The sequence below is a fragment of the Rattus norvegicus genome, chromosome 6, assembly GCF_036323735.1.
Source record: "Rattus norvegicus strain BN/NHsdMcwi chromosome 6, GRCr8, whole genome shotgun sequence".
Lineage (NCBI taxonomy): Eukaryota > Metazoa > Chordata > Mammalia > Rodentia > Muridae > Rattus > Rattus norvegicus.
The window spans coordinates 143,152,192-143,166,027 of record NC_086024.1 but is presented as its reverse complement, the minus strand read 5'-3'; the positions used below and the strand labels follow the sequence as shown (position 1 = coordinate 143,166,027).

The 13,836-nt window shown below is 47.6% G+C and overlaps 1 protein-coding gene across 8 annotated transcripts in view; it reads right to left on the bottom strand.

The window, feature by feature from the left end:
- Vipr2 (vasoactive intestinal peptide receptor 2) overlaps positions 1 to 13,836 on the bottom strand; it is a 73,938-nt gene that overhangs the window by 47,582 nt on the left and 12,520 nt on the right. For 7 of the 8 annotated variants that reach the window (XR_005505447.2, XM_017594055.3, XM_063261586.1 and 4 more), the window contains 2 exons: positions 5,428 to 5,535; positions 3,369 to 3,466 (listed from right to left, as the gene is read on the bottom strand). Coding sequence is in view for 7 of the 8 variants with exons in the window: in XM_017594055.3 (XP_017449544.1) it covers positions 3,369 to 3,466; positions 5,428 to 5,535 (206 nt within the window). In the remaining variant the exon portion in view is untranslated. Of the gene's footprint in view, positions 1 to 2,490; positions 3,062 to 3,156; positions 3,286 to 3,368; positions 3,467 to 5,427; positions 5,536 to 13,836 lie in introns of those variants that run through there. The other variant, XM_039111853.2, reaches the window with a different exon arrangement.

Below are 13,836 nucleotides of genomic sequence, written 5' to 3'. Positions count from 1 at the left end.
GTAGTCCTTGACAAGGGGCCTCAGCATGGGCCGTGTGTGTGTGTGTGTGTGTGTGTGTGTGTGTGTGTGTGTGTGTGTGTGTGTCCAGAGCCCAGATACAGTCTGTCCTGTGCTCAGGGCATCTGTGATGGCACTGTATTTGCCATGGTTTTATATTTCAAAGAGTCTGAGAAGCAACCTAGTATCTGAAGTATTTAAATTGTGTAAGCTGCACTTTGGAAGCATTACTCATTTTGACTGTGGTCCACCATTTCTATTGCCTTTTGCATTAAAATATTTTGACTTTTTAATCCATTATTATAAATTTATGCTATTTGAAGAATCTCTGAAATGTTTAATTAAGAACAAAAATAGTTCTAAAAACAGACAGACTGCACGAGGGATCAGAAGCCATGCCTCACACAGGCAGGGTTTAATTATAGCCCCCTCAGAAGCACCGAATGGGCCTCGGGAGTTTTCCAGTGTCTCAGGAAATATTCCCCGAGTGTGACCTAGGAGAAATCAAGGGAAAGAGAAGTCTTGTTCTGCAAGGACGCACTGGAGCTTCTCACATCCTGTCACTCTTGGTAACCGGAGAGAGCTCAGAGTGCAGGCCAGAGATCTTTGTACACAGGAGAGGTAAGGCATGTGTGGGGGCATGTCTGGTCCAGGCCTCTCTGAAGGACCTGCACATGGGGCTAGGAAGAGAGTGTTGAAGCAGCTTCAGGACACTGATCAGCACTTGCTATGTTCAGATATGAATCAAAGCCCACTTGCAGACTCACAGGGCAGTCAATCCCACCTAGAAATGGGAATCTTCCCAACTGTGCTCCCTCACAGAAGACCCGAGACTCATGCCTGCTTGATCTGTCTCCATGGCCCCTAACCAGGTGATCTTGTCCCACCTGACCAGCTTCAGGGATGGAGTTGAACCCATGACCATCATCCCTGCTCTGGATCAGAACTCAGGTTACTCAGAAGAGGACTTAATAACCATCCCTGTAGACTCAGAACCTGAGCTGAGGTGAGGCTCACTCCCAGAAGGCCAGTGGGCAGCTTCCTAGAGACAACTCATCAAAATGCTTTAGGGCAACTTAACATGCACTCATGTCTTCTGTAAAAACATGTTTCAAATCTTATTCCACATGGATAGAGCCTTGAGTTGTCAAATGGGTTTTTGTCTATCTGTGTCCCCTTTTTGACTACCAAGAATGCAATCCTCAAAGCTGCATGCCAGAGTGCCCAGAATTTGCTTTTTGTTCTCCTATCAAAGGCCCTTGTGGGATTTGTCTCCATATTTGTGGGGGTCCAGTATTATAAAAGGGTGAAACAATGAGCATCATTTGGCATCAAGGTGATGCAGAGGATGGTGCCATTAACTGATGGGACAGAAACAGCCATTTCAGGAATTGGATAAATGAGGAAGAAGAGAGAAGTCTGAGAATTTGGGCCTCTAGTCACGCATGCAGGATGCAGGTGACCTAGGGTGGGGACATTTCTGCTTCAGTAGTCTCTCTGCACCTTGACTTCAGCTGCATTCTAAGTAGCTGCCTTTCGTCTGCCTTCCCCAGGCTTGTGAGCCTGACTCAGTTTAGTGAACCTCTTGGGGTTGGTCTCCAGGATATGTGGGTGGGGTTCAGCGACATGAAATCCAGCACACTCTGTAATCACCAAGTCCAGATCACACAATTGTCCTGTGTGCTCAGCAGCCATTCTAGGGGGATGGGTACCACCCACGGCTTCACCAATAATCATAGCCACAGAGAACACGGGATACACTTGTCACGGAGAAACTAAAGGCAGTGATTACACACAACAGAACAGGCAGGCAGCACCACACTGTCACAGGCCAGAAAAGAAACCTGTTTTCCTGGGGAGTTCATCAAGTGAGACCAAACAACAGAATCGGGTCATCAGAGTGCAGCACAAGGGACAGAGAGGACACAGGTTCCCTGTTCCTACATCTGACCAGGGGTTTATGTATGGGCTCCTGGGTTGGGTAGTGGTCAGAAGTGAGCTGGCATCCATTCAAATGCAAGGATTTTGTGGTCTTCAACAGTGGCTCATCTCTCAGGTTTGTTTTGCTGTGCAGGATGCAGTGTAGAACCCTGTCCTTGGTGTTCTGAGTGTGCTAGAGGGTTGGAATCCCAGCCAACACCCCAGGCCAGTGATCCAGCTGAAGAGGCTGAGAGTCCAGAGTTTCCCTATCTCGTGACAAAGCATGCATGGGAGCAATTTGGAAGGTTGTAAAGTCAGACAGATGAAGGCCAGCGCATCACAGTCTTTTTCCAAGCTCGAGTACCTGTCTGTGGAATTGGTGCCATCAAACCTGAGTGCCTGGCTCACAGGACACAGACAACTCTGTGGCTGCTACACTGCTATTGTCCAGGAAGGCTACTCTCAACTGGTGGGGAGCATTCACAACAACGTGGTGTTTTCTTTCCTTGAGTTTCACAATCTTCTGGTTTTGGATTATAAATCTTAATGAAGAAAGGAAAGCAATTAGTCTGGGTCAAGGGGCAAGTGGGTCAACTCCCGGAAGCAGCATTGCTGCCAGGAGGCAGGAGGCGACCTGAGGCACGGAATGGCTATGTGGAAGAATGTGCGTTTGGCTATCTACAGAGTGTCTGTAGAGGCTCCCTTTCCTTCAGTACCTCACTGAGCAGTCAGCATGTCTTTATGTGACTGGGTTTGTAAGGAGCTCAAGTCATCCTTGCAGTGAGAAGATGCCCCAGGCTGAGGAGGAGGAGACAGTGGTCAAACAGAAAGGAAGGTGCTACAGGGATACACGGGGCTGCCAGGGTGGAGATGGAGCCAGGATTGAGTTAGGAATGTCCAGATCACCAACAATTACATTCCTACGGGAAGATCTACTCCTGGATGTGGTACTCTGTCTTAAAAATGGTTGGGTGAGTGCTGTAGCTATGGCCAGAGAGACTCTTGACAGTTGACCTGAGTAGCCTGAGATAAGACACCAGCAGCTATGAACAGACCCAGCTTCAGAACTTACGAAGATGTCTGGCATTGGACTTGTGTACTGTGGGATCGGATCTGCTTCCCAGGAATCCAGAGAATGGCAGAACTATAAATGGGATGAAGGGATACAGATGGCACGAAGGGTGTGTTGGTCAGGGGACCCCCAGAAGAGTTAGTCTGTAGCAGGTATAACCCACTTACAGGTCTCTCCCATCCAGACATGCTGACAGGTAAGGAAAGCCTTCCTGGGCCTCCAAAATAACGCAGAATCAGCAAATCCCCAAAGCCACAGCATATCAGAGACCAAGTGTGGATCAAGAAGCTGTATTGCTACAAAGGTAAGAAGACCCATGAAGAATGTTGTCTGTTTCCATTGTCCATGAGTGGGGCTTGTGTGGTGGTCGGGCACCTACCTTACTCTCATCCTCGGGGTCGTTGTAGCCACACGCATCTATGAAATCCGGAAATGTCTCCGACCACCCATCACTAGTGCAGTTTTTGCTTATGTTTCCTGGAAAGTAAATTTCAGATGTTTGGTCCTTGAAAGCTAGCCTCAAGGTCAAGGTTGATATGACAAGCTGAAGCCCTAGTCAGCAAGTGACTGAGGCTGCCTAGAAGTCCTTCCTTAGTTTCCCTGCATAGCTTCCCTCCTGAGACTTGACTGCCAGGGCTTGGTAGTGGACACACTGTATCACGGAATGGTAAAAGCAGGACGAGAACTGATTGCAACTGGGAAAGCCCCAGAGAGGATATTCTGAAGCTGAATGACAACCCTAGCATATTCTGAGGTCTGTATCTTTCAGAGTGCTGGTGGCCAGGCCCCGCACCCTGGAGCTACCTCTCCTCTTCTCTGATTTTCAATCCTTGTCCCTTCTCCATTTGACCTGTCCCTCACCCTTCGATGCTTAAGAAGCAGCGTAGGACAGTTTCCATCGGCTATCGGTTGGAGGAAAACTTGCGGTTGAGATTTAAATATTAAGAAATATAGCAGTTTTGTGATTTAAAAAACCCCACCACTTATTCCTAAATAATCTCAAATTTATCCAGAAATGAAGCATTCACTATATTTACAAAGAATGTGGCAGGTGACCACACAGAGTAGAAAGAGAATGGAGCTCTGGACAGACCTGGTAGGGAAGGGACAGACAAGAGCATTCGTGATTTCAACTGACCAGGCTCGATTTCTATTCAAGGTGCCCAGGGTACAACACATGTCCTCATCCTCTGTGGAGCTTCTGTCCCTTGCCCAGGCTACTTGTGGGACCCACAGGGTATAGGACATTACAGTTTTGCAAAGGACTTCGGTGACGTACATCTTTATTTTCAGAGTGGACTTGAGAGGCAGGTGTGGTTTACATTGCTGTTCTCATTCTAAAGGTGGGCCAATGGGGTCCTGCAGGCTGGGTAACTTTTGAGCTTGAGCAAGAGATAGGCTTTCTGACCCAAAGGCCCTGCAATATTTTCTGTTGGGTGATGGCCACCTGTTCACTGGTAATGAGCAGTCCCTGGGCACTGAGAGCTCATCTTCTATCTGGTAATGTACATTAGTAGCCTCTGCCAGATTGGTGATTCTGAAACCAGCACTGTTGGGCAGATGCAACTCCAAAGTCTTTGAAGGACTCTAGGTCCCAGGCTCCATTCGTCTTCCCTGGGGACCTACTGGTATCCCTCTGGAGGCCTCCGACTCAGGCCACAACTGACCCGTTGACATTGGAGGGGACTGCCTCTTTGCACTCATGGCCAAGCTCCTGAGGGAGATGTTGGTGATTGGATTACATAAGAGCTTTTGGAGGTCAGCATGTTGAGAATGGTTGAGATTCTCTAACATGGTCGTGAATGACTAATGAGGTAGGTTAGGGGTTCAGGTTCCCAGTCAGGACCAAGTCCCTAATAACATTACCATCCCTCAGGGCTTCCCCATCAGTATCTGTGCAGATAAAACCATTTTCCAGTTCTCCAAAGCACTGCACTTTCCTCGTTCTAGTTGTGTCTTCTGATCTCTATTTTTCTAGACATATTCCTCTGTGTTATGAAAACCTGGATCCTGAGTCAGGCAGAGGAGCAGATGGCACCAAACCCTCTACAAACGCTAGGCAACAGCAAACTAGTCAGCAAGGGCATGTTTTGTGCAGTGTCCCAGATTCTTTCCGAAACCTTACAACCTTGCGGTAAACGCTCTTGGGCTCACAGTAACCTTCCCTCCCTCTCCCCCTCATCTCCAGTGTCATGCACGTACACTTTTCCTGCTTCTCCACTTGAGAGTTTATCATCCAGTCTTTCCCTCTGTATTTGCCTTGATTGCCTAGATAGGCTCCCGAGGTTGAAGTATTCCTGCTTCCTTAAAGGAGAACTCACTCAACATAGGCCAGATCTTCTCTGGCTCCCTTAGGAGCTCAGCTTTCTTCTTTGGGGAAAAACTGACACCCCCCCCCAAGAAAAAACACTGATGAGCCCAGGGATCAGTGCAAATACCTGGTCTGCTGTAGAAATTGCTGAACACTTTGGGGCAGGGCACTGTGACAGTTTCCCCAATGTCTGCAGGGCGCCAGCATGTGATGTTGTCCCAGACACCGCTGCAAGCTAGAAGGGGAGGCAAAGAGTTAGGTGCAAATCATGGCCCAGGAGAGCTCACTGCTTAGAAGTGTGGCAGAAGAATGATCGAATCTCTCTAATGAGTCCACAAGAAGAATACTGCTAATTAGCCTCCTGCCCAAGGGCTTTTCCCTGAGATACACAATGCTGTTGAGGTAGGAGCGGCTTGTGTGTTCACTTTGTACTTTTGAAGAAAGAAACAGATCTGTGGTTGAAAGTGTGTGAATGATTCAATGTACACTGTGTAGTTTTAAAAAGGTCCTATTTATTTTTAAACTGATGACTGATAATTACATATATATATGTGGTAGATAAGATGTTTGATACAATGTATACATTTAAGGATGAATGAATTAGTGTATCTATCGCCTCAAATGTAATTTCTTTGTGGTAAGAGCATTTAAAAGGAATTATTTTAGCATTCTAGTTTACATTAATTATAGTCAACCCTCTTTGCAACAAGTCATTAGAACATGTTTTTATTGCCCCACTGAAACTTCATGCCATTGAAACGGCATCCGAAACTGGCCTTTGGTCACACCATTCTACATTTTGTTGTATGAAACAGACTTAAGAGTCCACATAAGTAAGTTCTGTGGTGCCTGGCTTTCTGCACCTGACTTATTCTTAACATAATGTGTCCTTTGGGCACATTACGTTTAGGCAAATGACAAGGTTCCTCTTTTGTGATGCCGAACAGGATTCCCATTGTGTCTCCACACCACATTTTAACATAAAAGAGAGCCTTACATTTCTCTTGCTGATTTGCACCTTCAGTGTGGCAAACTGTCTCCTCATGATATTAAGTCTGGAGGAGACCTGAGTCTGGGAATACTCAGGGAAGAATCAGTAGTCTGGTGGGCTGAGCCCGGTTAAGATAGGGGTCATCCTTTGCATACCTTAAACATTTCCAGACACTTAGGATATTGACCCAGTTAGGGTTTCTATTGATGCAGTAGAACACTATGACCAGCAAAGCTAGTTGAGCAGAAAAGGGTTTATTCAGCTTACACTTGTACGTTGCTGTTCATTATTCAAGGAAGTCAGGACAGGAACTCAAACAGGGCAGGATCCTGGGGGCAGGAGCTGATGCAGAGACCATGTCTGGGTGCTGCTTACTGACTTCTTCCTCATGGTTTGCTTAGCCAGCTTTCATATAGAACCCAGAACCACCAGCCCAGGGATGGAACCACCTATAATGGGCTGGGCCCTCCTCCATTGATCATTGATTGAGAAAATGCCTGGATCTCATGGAGACATTTCAACGGAGGATCCTTCTCTGCTGATGACTCCAGCTGGTGTCATGTTGACACGAAACCAGTCAATACCGAAACTTTCCTTTGGGTTTGAGCTGGCTGCTGGGTTTGGTGATTTGGTCCTTCCTGAGTGATAGGTGTTCTGCTATTCATGAACGCGAAGGGGCTGCAAACTGAAGGTAGCATGTCATTACGGTCTTCTGCAGTTTTAATTTTGCTGTGTTCGCTTCCTCTCAAAGGGCTTATATCAGTTTTACACAGATTCAACGTCCCTTTCGTCTACTTTCCTGCTCAGTAACCTTAGGGGCAGGGTCTTCAAACCTAACAGGTGACTGTGGGTTCCAGTCATGGCAACCTGGTCTTGCTCACACACATGCGGGGCTTTGGGGATGGTCCGATGTCCTTGGGTATTAACAGCTCGAGAGTGGATTGTCCTGGAAGGGCTGATCTCCCTAGTGTGAAGGAACCCAAGGATGTCATGTGAGAACAGTATGGTGGCTTCTTGGGCCTTCCCTCCTTGGTTGTATGCAGTATGTGCAGCCAAGGAAGACAGGAGCCAGTGGAAGCAGGACCAGCATCGTGGAAGAACAGCTTCCGTTCCACATCCAAAAGGCTGAAGTTTAAATCACAGAGGCAAAAGCTCTCAAAGGAATCAGGCAAGGAAGCTGGCCCAGACAGTGCTCTAGGATGACGTCATTATGCAGCAAGGCAGGTCCAGGATAAGGCAAAGCCTATCATCATCCTATCGTCACCGGATGAGAAGGAAGGGTAGGCAGGGAAAAGTCTAGAAAGGGGGGAGGAGGAAGAGTATCGAGGAAAGTCAAGATGGAGACCACAGAGCAGGATGATCCAGATCCAGGTGGACTGGGTCGGGCTTGTCTTGTCTAGGTGGGCAGTTTAAGTCTTTAATAATTGGCAGTGAATTTGTTGTGTGGTTGAATTGTGGATTTGGAATTTAACATGTAAATCTAATTAATAAATTACAAGTTTCTGGAACTTTGATTTTACCGGGCTAAAGAGGACAGTGTGTGAAAGAAATGGCTGAGAGGCAGTTGGAGCATGTGGTTCTGGTTCTGTTGCCTGCACGGAGTGAGAACAAGCAGAGCGACTGAGATCTCTCTCTCTCTCTCTCTCTCTCTCTCTCTCTCTCTCTCTCTCTCTCTCTCTCTCTGTGTGTGTGTGTGTGCGTGTGTGTGCGTGTGTGTGTGTGTGTGCGCGCGCGCGCGCACGTGAACTACCACCTAGTGGACCACGTGCGGAGGGGGCGGCTAAAAGGAAGACAGCCGGGAGAGGGTGGCTTGTGGACCGCGTGGTAGAGTAGCAGCTGAGTGGATCCAGCCCGAGAAACTGATAGAAAACGGTCCTTTCTAATTATTACCGTAACACATGGCAGGCTCAAGTTGTGCGGCCTTGTCAGTCTCTCGATATCTCACAACAGATGCAGGGATAAGGAGTGGGTGCTCCTCCTCTGAGCAGCCACTGGGATAGGGTACTTAAATGCCTTACAGTTTCTAGGGTCTTTTCTTTCCAGTCCCCTTTGCTGTCCATGCTTTGAGGCAGCTCCATCCAGGGAACTTCTGAGCAGACAATGCTGGACCACAGCGCAGAGTAGCCACTGTACAGCCATGCCATACATAAAGTGGGAGCGCCTTCGATGGCTTATGTGGAGGTATGGGCCTGAAGGACTTATCAGGTACTCTCTCAAGAGGATCTGCTCTGCTCCTGGTCTCCTCTTTGGACCATGTCCTAGGAAGCTTGGCACATCCATAGGATCCGAGAGGAACTCTAATTCTGTGTCCTGCCAGATGGCAGTTCTGGCCACAGCAAATTCTATGCAAGGAATGGCCATGGTACAAGAAGTACTTTGTCTGGTTCCTCCTGAGGTAAGGGGAAGAAAAAACCACTTTCTATAATAAACACTTGACCTTATCTTGTGTCTCCTCTTGAGCCAGTTGAGCTGAGCCGTCACAACTAAGGCCCTGAGCGCTTTAATTCCTATTATTACGTTTCAGGGACTTTCTTCTTTCTCTCTTCTGTATCCTTCCCATCTCCTCACATTAGAGCACTCTTGCACTCATAAACCTACTGCTCAGTTGAAATGGATGCCCGAAGGGGAATGCTGAGGTAAGGTTTGTAGGGTCCCCTCTGTCTGCTACACCAGAAGTTTCCCTGCCCTGTACTAACCACCAGAGGAAGAAGGACATGGAATTCCACAGGTACTAACTAGTCATTAGCTGCTGAGGCAGGTGCAGAGGGAAATCTCAGACCAACCACTAAGTCCTGCTCCAGGATCTGTCCTCACCTCCTGCTTCCACGGTCTCAGGCACACTACGTGGAGAGGTGTCATAGTACTTCTTTTTATGAGGAACATTATCTACTATCACCCCATGTAGCCAGTCTCTCACATTTTTCATGTTATGTGTATACAATATGGTTATTTTAATTGGCAGCATAATATTCCAAAGTCAGAATTTAACAGTTAAATCCTCATTTCACAACCTCAGCATCCACCATGTTTGTGAAATGATTGATAGGAAACCCAGTGACTAAGTATAGAACAGGGATAAAAAAGAATGCATAGGCTTGCCTTTTTAAAAAGAATTGGCATTCTTTCCCAGTTGAAGAATACTTTTCTAAGAACGCTGGTTGATGAATATGTACAGAATGGTCGGTTAGAGAGCCAAAATATTTCTCCTACAGTCAATCCAGGTACAAATCATTAATAGATAGTAAAACAGATGGTGCTAAGTGCTTCTGAGGCCCCGCTGTTAGGACAACCAGGAGCAGAGTTTATTCTAACACACCAAGTATTCCTTAGGTCTGCTGACCTGTGCAGGGTATATCTTCTTAGGGCTACTTGTGCACGGTATACCTTTTCTAGGGTTCTCCTTCTGGGAGCTCAACTGTGTGCAGTACACTGATTTAAAAGGGCTCATCTGTGCAGGGAGAACTTACCCAGAGCTATCCTGTGCAAGGCACCCCTGCCCAGGGGCTCACCTTCTTGGGGTGTCACTTGTGCACAATATTTACTTCGAGTCTCTTGTGCAGGCACAGCTGTCCAGGGATCAACTGTGTTAGGCTCACCTGTGCTAGGAGCGCCTTCCTGGCACTCACATGTGCAGGCCGCACTGGAGCAGTCCTTTGTTATTTCTCTGCTTGGGTGACTGTTGAGCAAGAAGGTTTTTGTGATTTCTCTAAGTGCTACAGTTTTAAAAAACCTAATCATCAAATCCACTGATTCTCTCTGCCTGTCACCAACCTCATAGACAGAGCTGGATGGAGTTGGAAATTGAATTGGGAAAGGTAATTTTTACAAGTGGTTTGTCCTCCTCTGAACTGTGTTCATCTATTCCGACCTGAATTCTCTCAGGCTGCTGGCCCCACAGAGATGCCACATTATCTTGGTAAAGGAGGGTGCTGGCTTCTCTGCATTGTGAACACAAGAAGTAAATCTGCAGTGGCCTTCTGAAGGAGCCCTGGGTAAGAGGATGTAGGGCAGTTTCAGGATGGCCGCCTCCTCATCTGGCTGCTTACATCCGAAGACCATAGGGTTGGCCTAGGTTAGCTTGGCCCTCGGGACACTCACAGTCTAGAGGCCAAGTCAGACCTGTGAGTTGTTACCCTTAGCCTAGTTGTGCGTCCTGGAGCCTTGCAGGAGCAACTGAGGCCCACTGAAATGTAGCATGTTTCCATTATTGACTTACTTGGCTTACAGCTCAGAAATCTCAACGAATACCCCTTTTGGACACATAGTATTAGGTGGGGCACTCAGGCCCTCCACCTGAGTTGACCATGCAGAGAAAATACGTGTGTTGTGTTTGCACGGTAAAGATGTGGGTGTTCTCTGAACAGCTGCTCCACGAGCTGCCGAACTGTTGTGTAGTAACTTTCTGCAAATTCAAACACTCTTCTTTCTTGTGCGAAGGAGAGAGACCACAGGTGCTGGAAACTCACGAAAATGAAAAGACTTAAGAAGTCTTTCGGCCAAATGATACAAAAAGTAAATGGTTTCTGGGGACGGGAGAAGAGAAGACGCTTCATTGTTGCTACCCGGAAACCGTACAGTGGACAGGGAATGACTTTGTCGCTACCACAAGTAACCCAATAAACACGGCAGCTTATCAGGCTGGCCTTGGGTGCAGTGGCTTCCTGTTTTTGCCTGTTGTCGGTGCCCCATCCAGTGTAAATATGTATGTTCACATCTGCCCCATAAAAGTCCAGAATGCACTCGGACAGCTTACAACCAGGACTTTTCTTGTCTTAATGTTCACTGTGCACACGGCTCCAACACAATGGATAGATCTACACAGGAAGCAGGATGTGGACCACCCGGGTCTGAATGTCACAGCCCCTAGGAATGTGAATGCACTGTGCTGGCTTCCTGTGGATGGCTGTGGACGCCGACTACTCAAGTAGCTAACCGTCACGACGGTGGCTATTCTGTGGGCTTTGGAGTCCCAGTTAGTTGCTCTGAGGGTAGCGAGAGGTTACAGGAACTCTGTCCAGAGGATCCATGCTTTTCTTTTGTTCTAAGGATGCTTCGCTTGTTCTTAAAATATTGCCAGTGAGATCAGAACCCCATCTATGCATTAGCTCATCTAGGTAAGTTGCCAAATGCCATTTTAGGAAAGCTGCAATTAGGAGTAATGACAGTAACTGAACTGGGAGAGGCACAGCAAAGTAAATCTCTTGAGGGAAATACCCAAAGCGATGGCCTGTGAGAACTAATGAATGAAGCACCCAAGGAAGGCAGGCCCCTCTCAGGAGATGGTTAGTGTGGGCACAGATGGCTACACACTGGGGCAATAAGACATTCCAAAGATTACTAATGGGGCAGGCTTAGGGTCCATCAGGACCTGACCGTCAGTGCAGACAGAAGCTAGCCAGGACAGTGCTCCATCCTATTGGTCCTGCAGCTTTAAAAGGGTTGTGGTCATGCTGCTTGTGTGCTGGGAAGTATGAGGCTTTGGAAAAGGGTTTCTAAACACCTACTATGCTTGGTGTGGATGGAGTAGCACTGTCTCTTGACAAAGAGTCCTTCCTACAAGGAAGGGTAGTAGAAGCGTAGCCTGGGCTATGCTGATGAAGGAGACCACTCCCAGGATTAGAGAAACAGTGGTGAATCAGGTCAGTCAAAGCCCTTCAAAGCCAGGACTCCATGTATTTGGACACTGTACAGGATCCAGGTAAAATGCTCATACCCCAACTAGGGTGTGGGTAGAATTTCATCCTCAGTTTCCAGGGTGAAGTCTTAGCTACCAGCTAAGGCCCAGAAGCATCGTTTGCAGGGAACTGCTGCTGGATGGCACTGGGGAGTTGCTCACATCTGGCTTTTGAGTCTAAAGCACCAGGTTTACTCTGTGGTTAAGGCGGGGGTCCCAGAGTTTGAAACCAGATTCTGGAACCTCAGCTAAGTTTGCATCACGATCCAGACCCGGAAGGACACACGGTCTGCTAAATGAACAAATGGGTTTTATAAAGTAATATGCAGATCTGGACAGAGCCTACATTTTTGGTGGGGGAACTCTGCCAAATCCAATAAAACCCCAATATAAGTATATTCCTGCGGGAGTCACTGTAATCCATGTGGAGAGACCTGCTTAGTCACTGCCACTTAAAAATTGAGTGCAGAATCTAGTCCTTAAGATAGGACCGTTTCCTGGGACTCTCTTGTGATGCCATGTGGCCAGTGGGTAGTGAGGTGACACAATGTGGGTACCTAACCAATGTGGGCACTGAAAATTTGCGAAGTGTTGACCCTCCGGCTCATTAAGATGTTTACAATGCTTGTGTTCATGGTATAGTTTCCTACCATTTGAAATTCTCCAGAAGCTTTTCTCCAGAGTCTACTGTGACCCAGGGTCTGGCTGTTACCTCAGGAAGTTCAAGGCTGGGCAGAACCAGGTAACGTTTTACATAGCAGCAGATCCTATCTGGAGAGTACATCACTGGCATAAGACAACTGCCAAAGGATCTCAAGATGATCTCCCTCAGGTTCATGATCAGGACTTAGTGACTTCCCACGACCACCCCAGTATAGCTACTAGCAGGCTCTGACATATCTAGGCAGGAACTGACTCAGGCAAGGAGACCAAAGTACTGGCTACTCCAGAGACTTGTAAGTCCAGCCCTTCATGGAAGTTAATGCCAAGCTACCATTCAGCTGTAACCAGGACAGAACTGTGTAAGTGTAGAACCAGAGGACTATGTTTTCCAGGGTGTGTAGGCCCTGGGAGGCTGGCAGTCAGTGCCTTGGGTTAGGAGTCAGTGATGTCATCCCATCTTCTTGGGAGTAGACCCTGTCCCTCAACCCTTCAAGGCCAGTTCTGAGACTTAAGTACTTCTTCCTGCTCTGGCCTCTGTTGTGAAAGACTGACATGCTCCTGAGACGGCAGGGCCCCTGCCGCTGGAACACTCACTTTCCAGTTAACTTTGACTCTTCCTTCTGTACAAGGCAGAGTCTGAGCACCATCTGTCACTTCTTGCTGGGCAGAGCCCCTGCTAGGTCTCTTTCTTCACCATGCTCCTGCATGGGAACAGGTTTAGCCATCCCCACAGAAGATGGTTTCCCTGAACTCTGAGCAGCTTTCTTCTGTGGAACACCATAGGGTGGCACTGCACATTGTAGCCTCCAGGCCTTTCTGCCCTTCTCTTCTTGTAGTTCAGTCTCTTGCTCCCTGGAACGGCTTCTGGGAATTGCTTTCCCCCACCAGTTTCCACAAAAAAAAAAAAAAAAAAAAAAAAAACTTCATTTCTCCTCTGGAATACTATTTGGTTGTCGTGTTTCTTCATTTCCAAGGATGCCCTGACTTTCCTGAAGCATAGCTCACACTGAGACACCGCCTCTCCAGGGCCCTCAGGGTATTTGCACCCTTGGGGCTACACATATCTGTTCTGCTCTCTTTCCTCGTCTGTGCTTATGTTCCTAGCCTGTCATTGCCACAACCCCCTCTTACTTCCTACATCTGAGATCAGCCTGGTGCAAGTCTCTCGTGCCACTACCCAAGTCCCAGGTGGAAATTCCCTCTCTCCT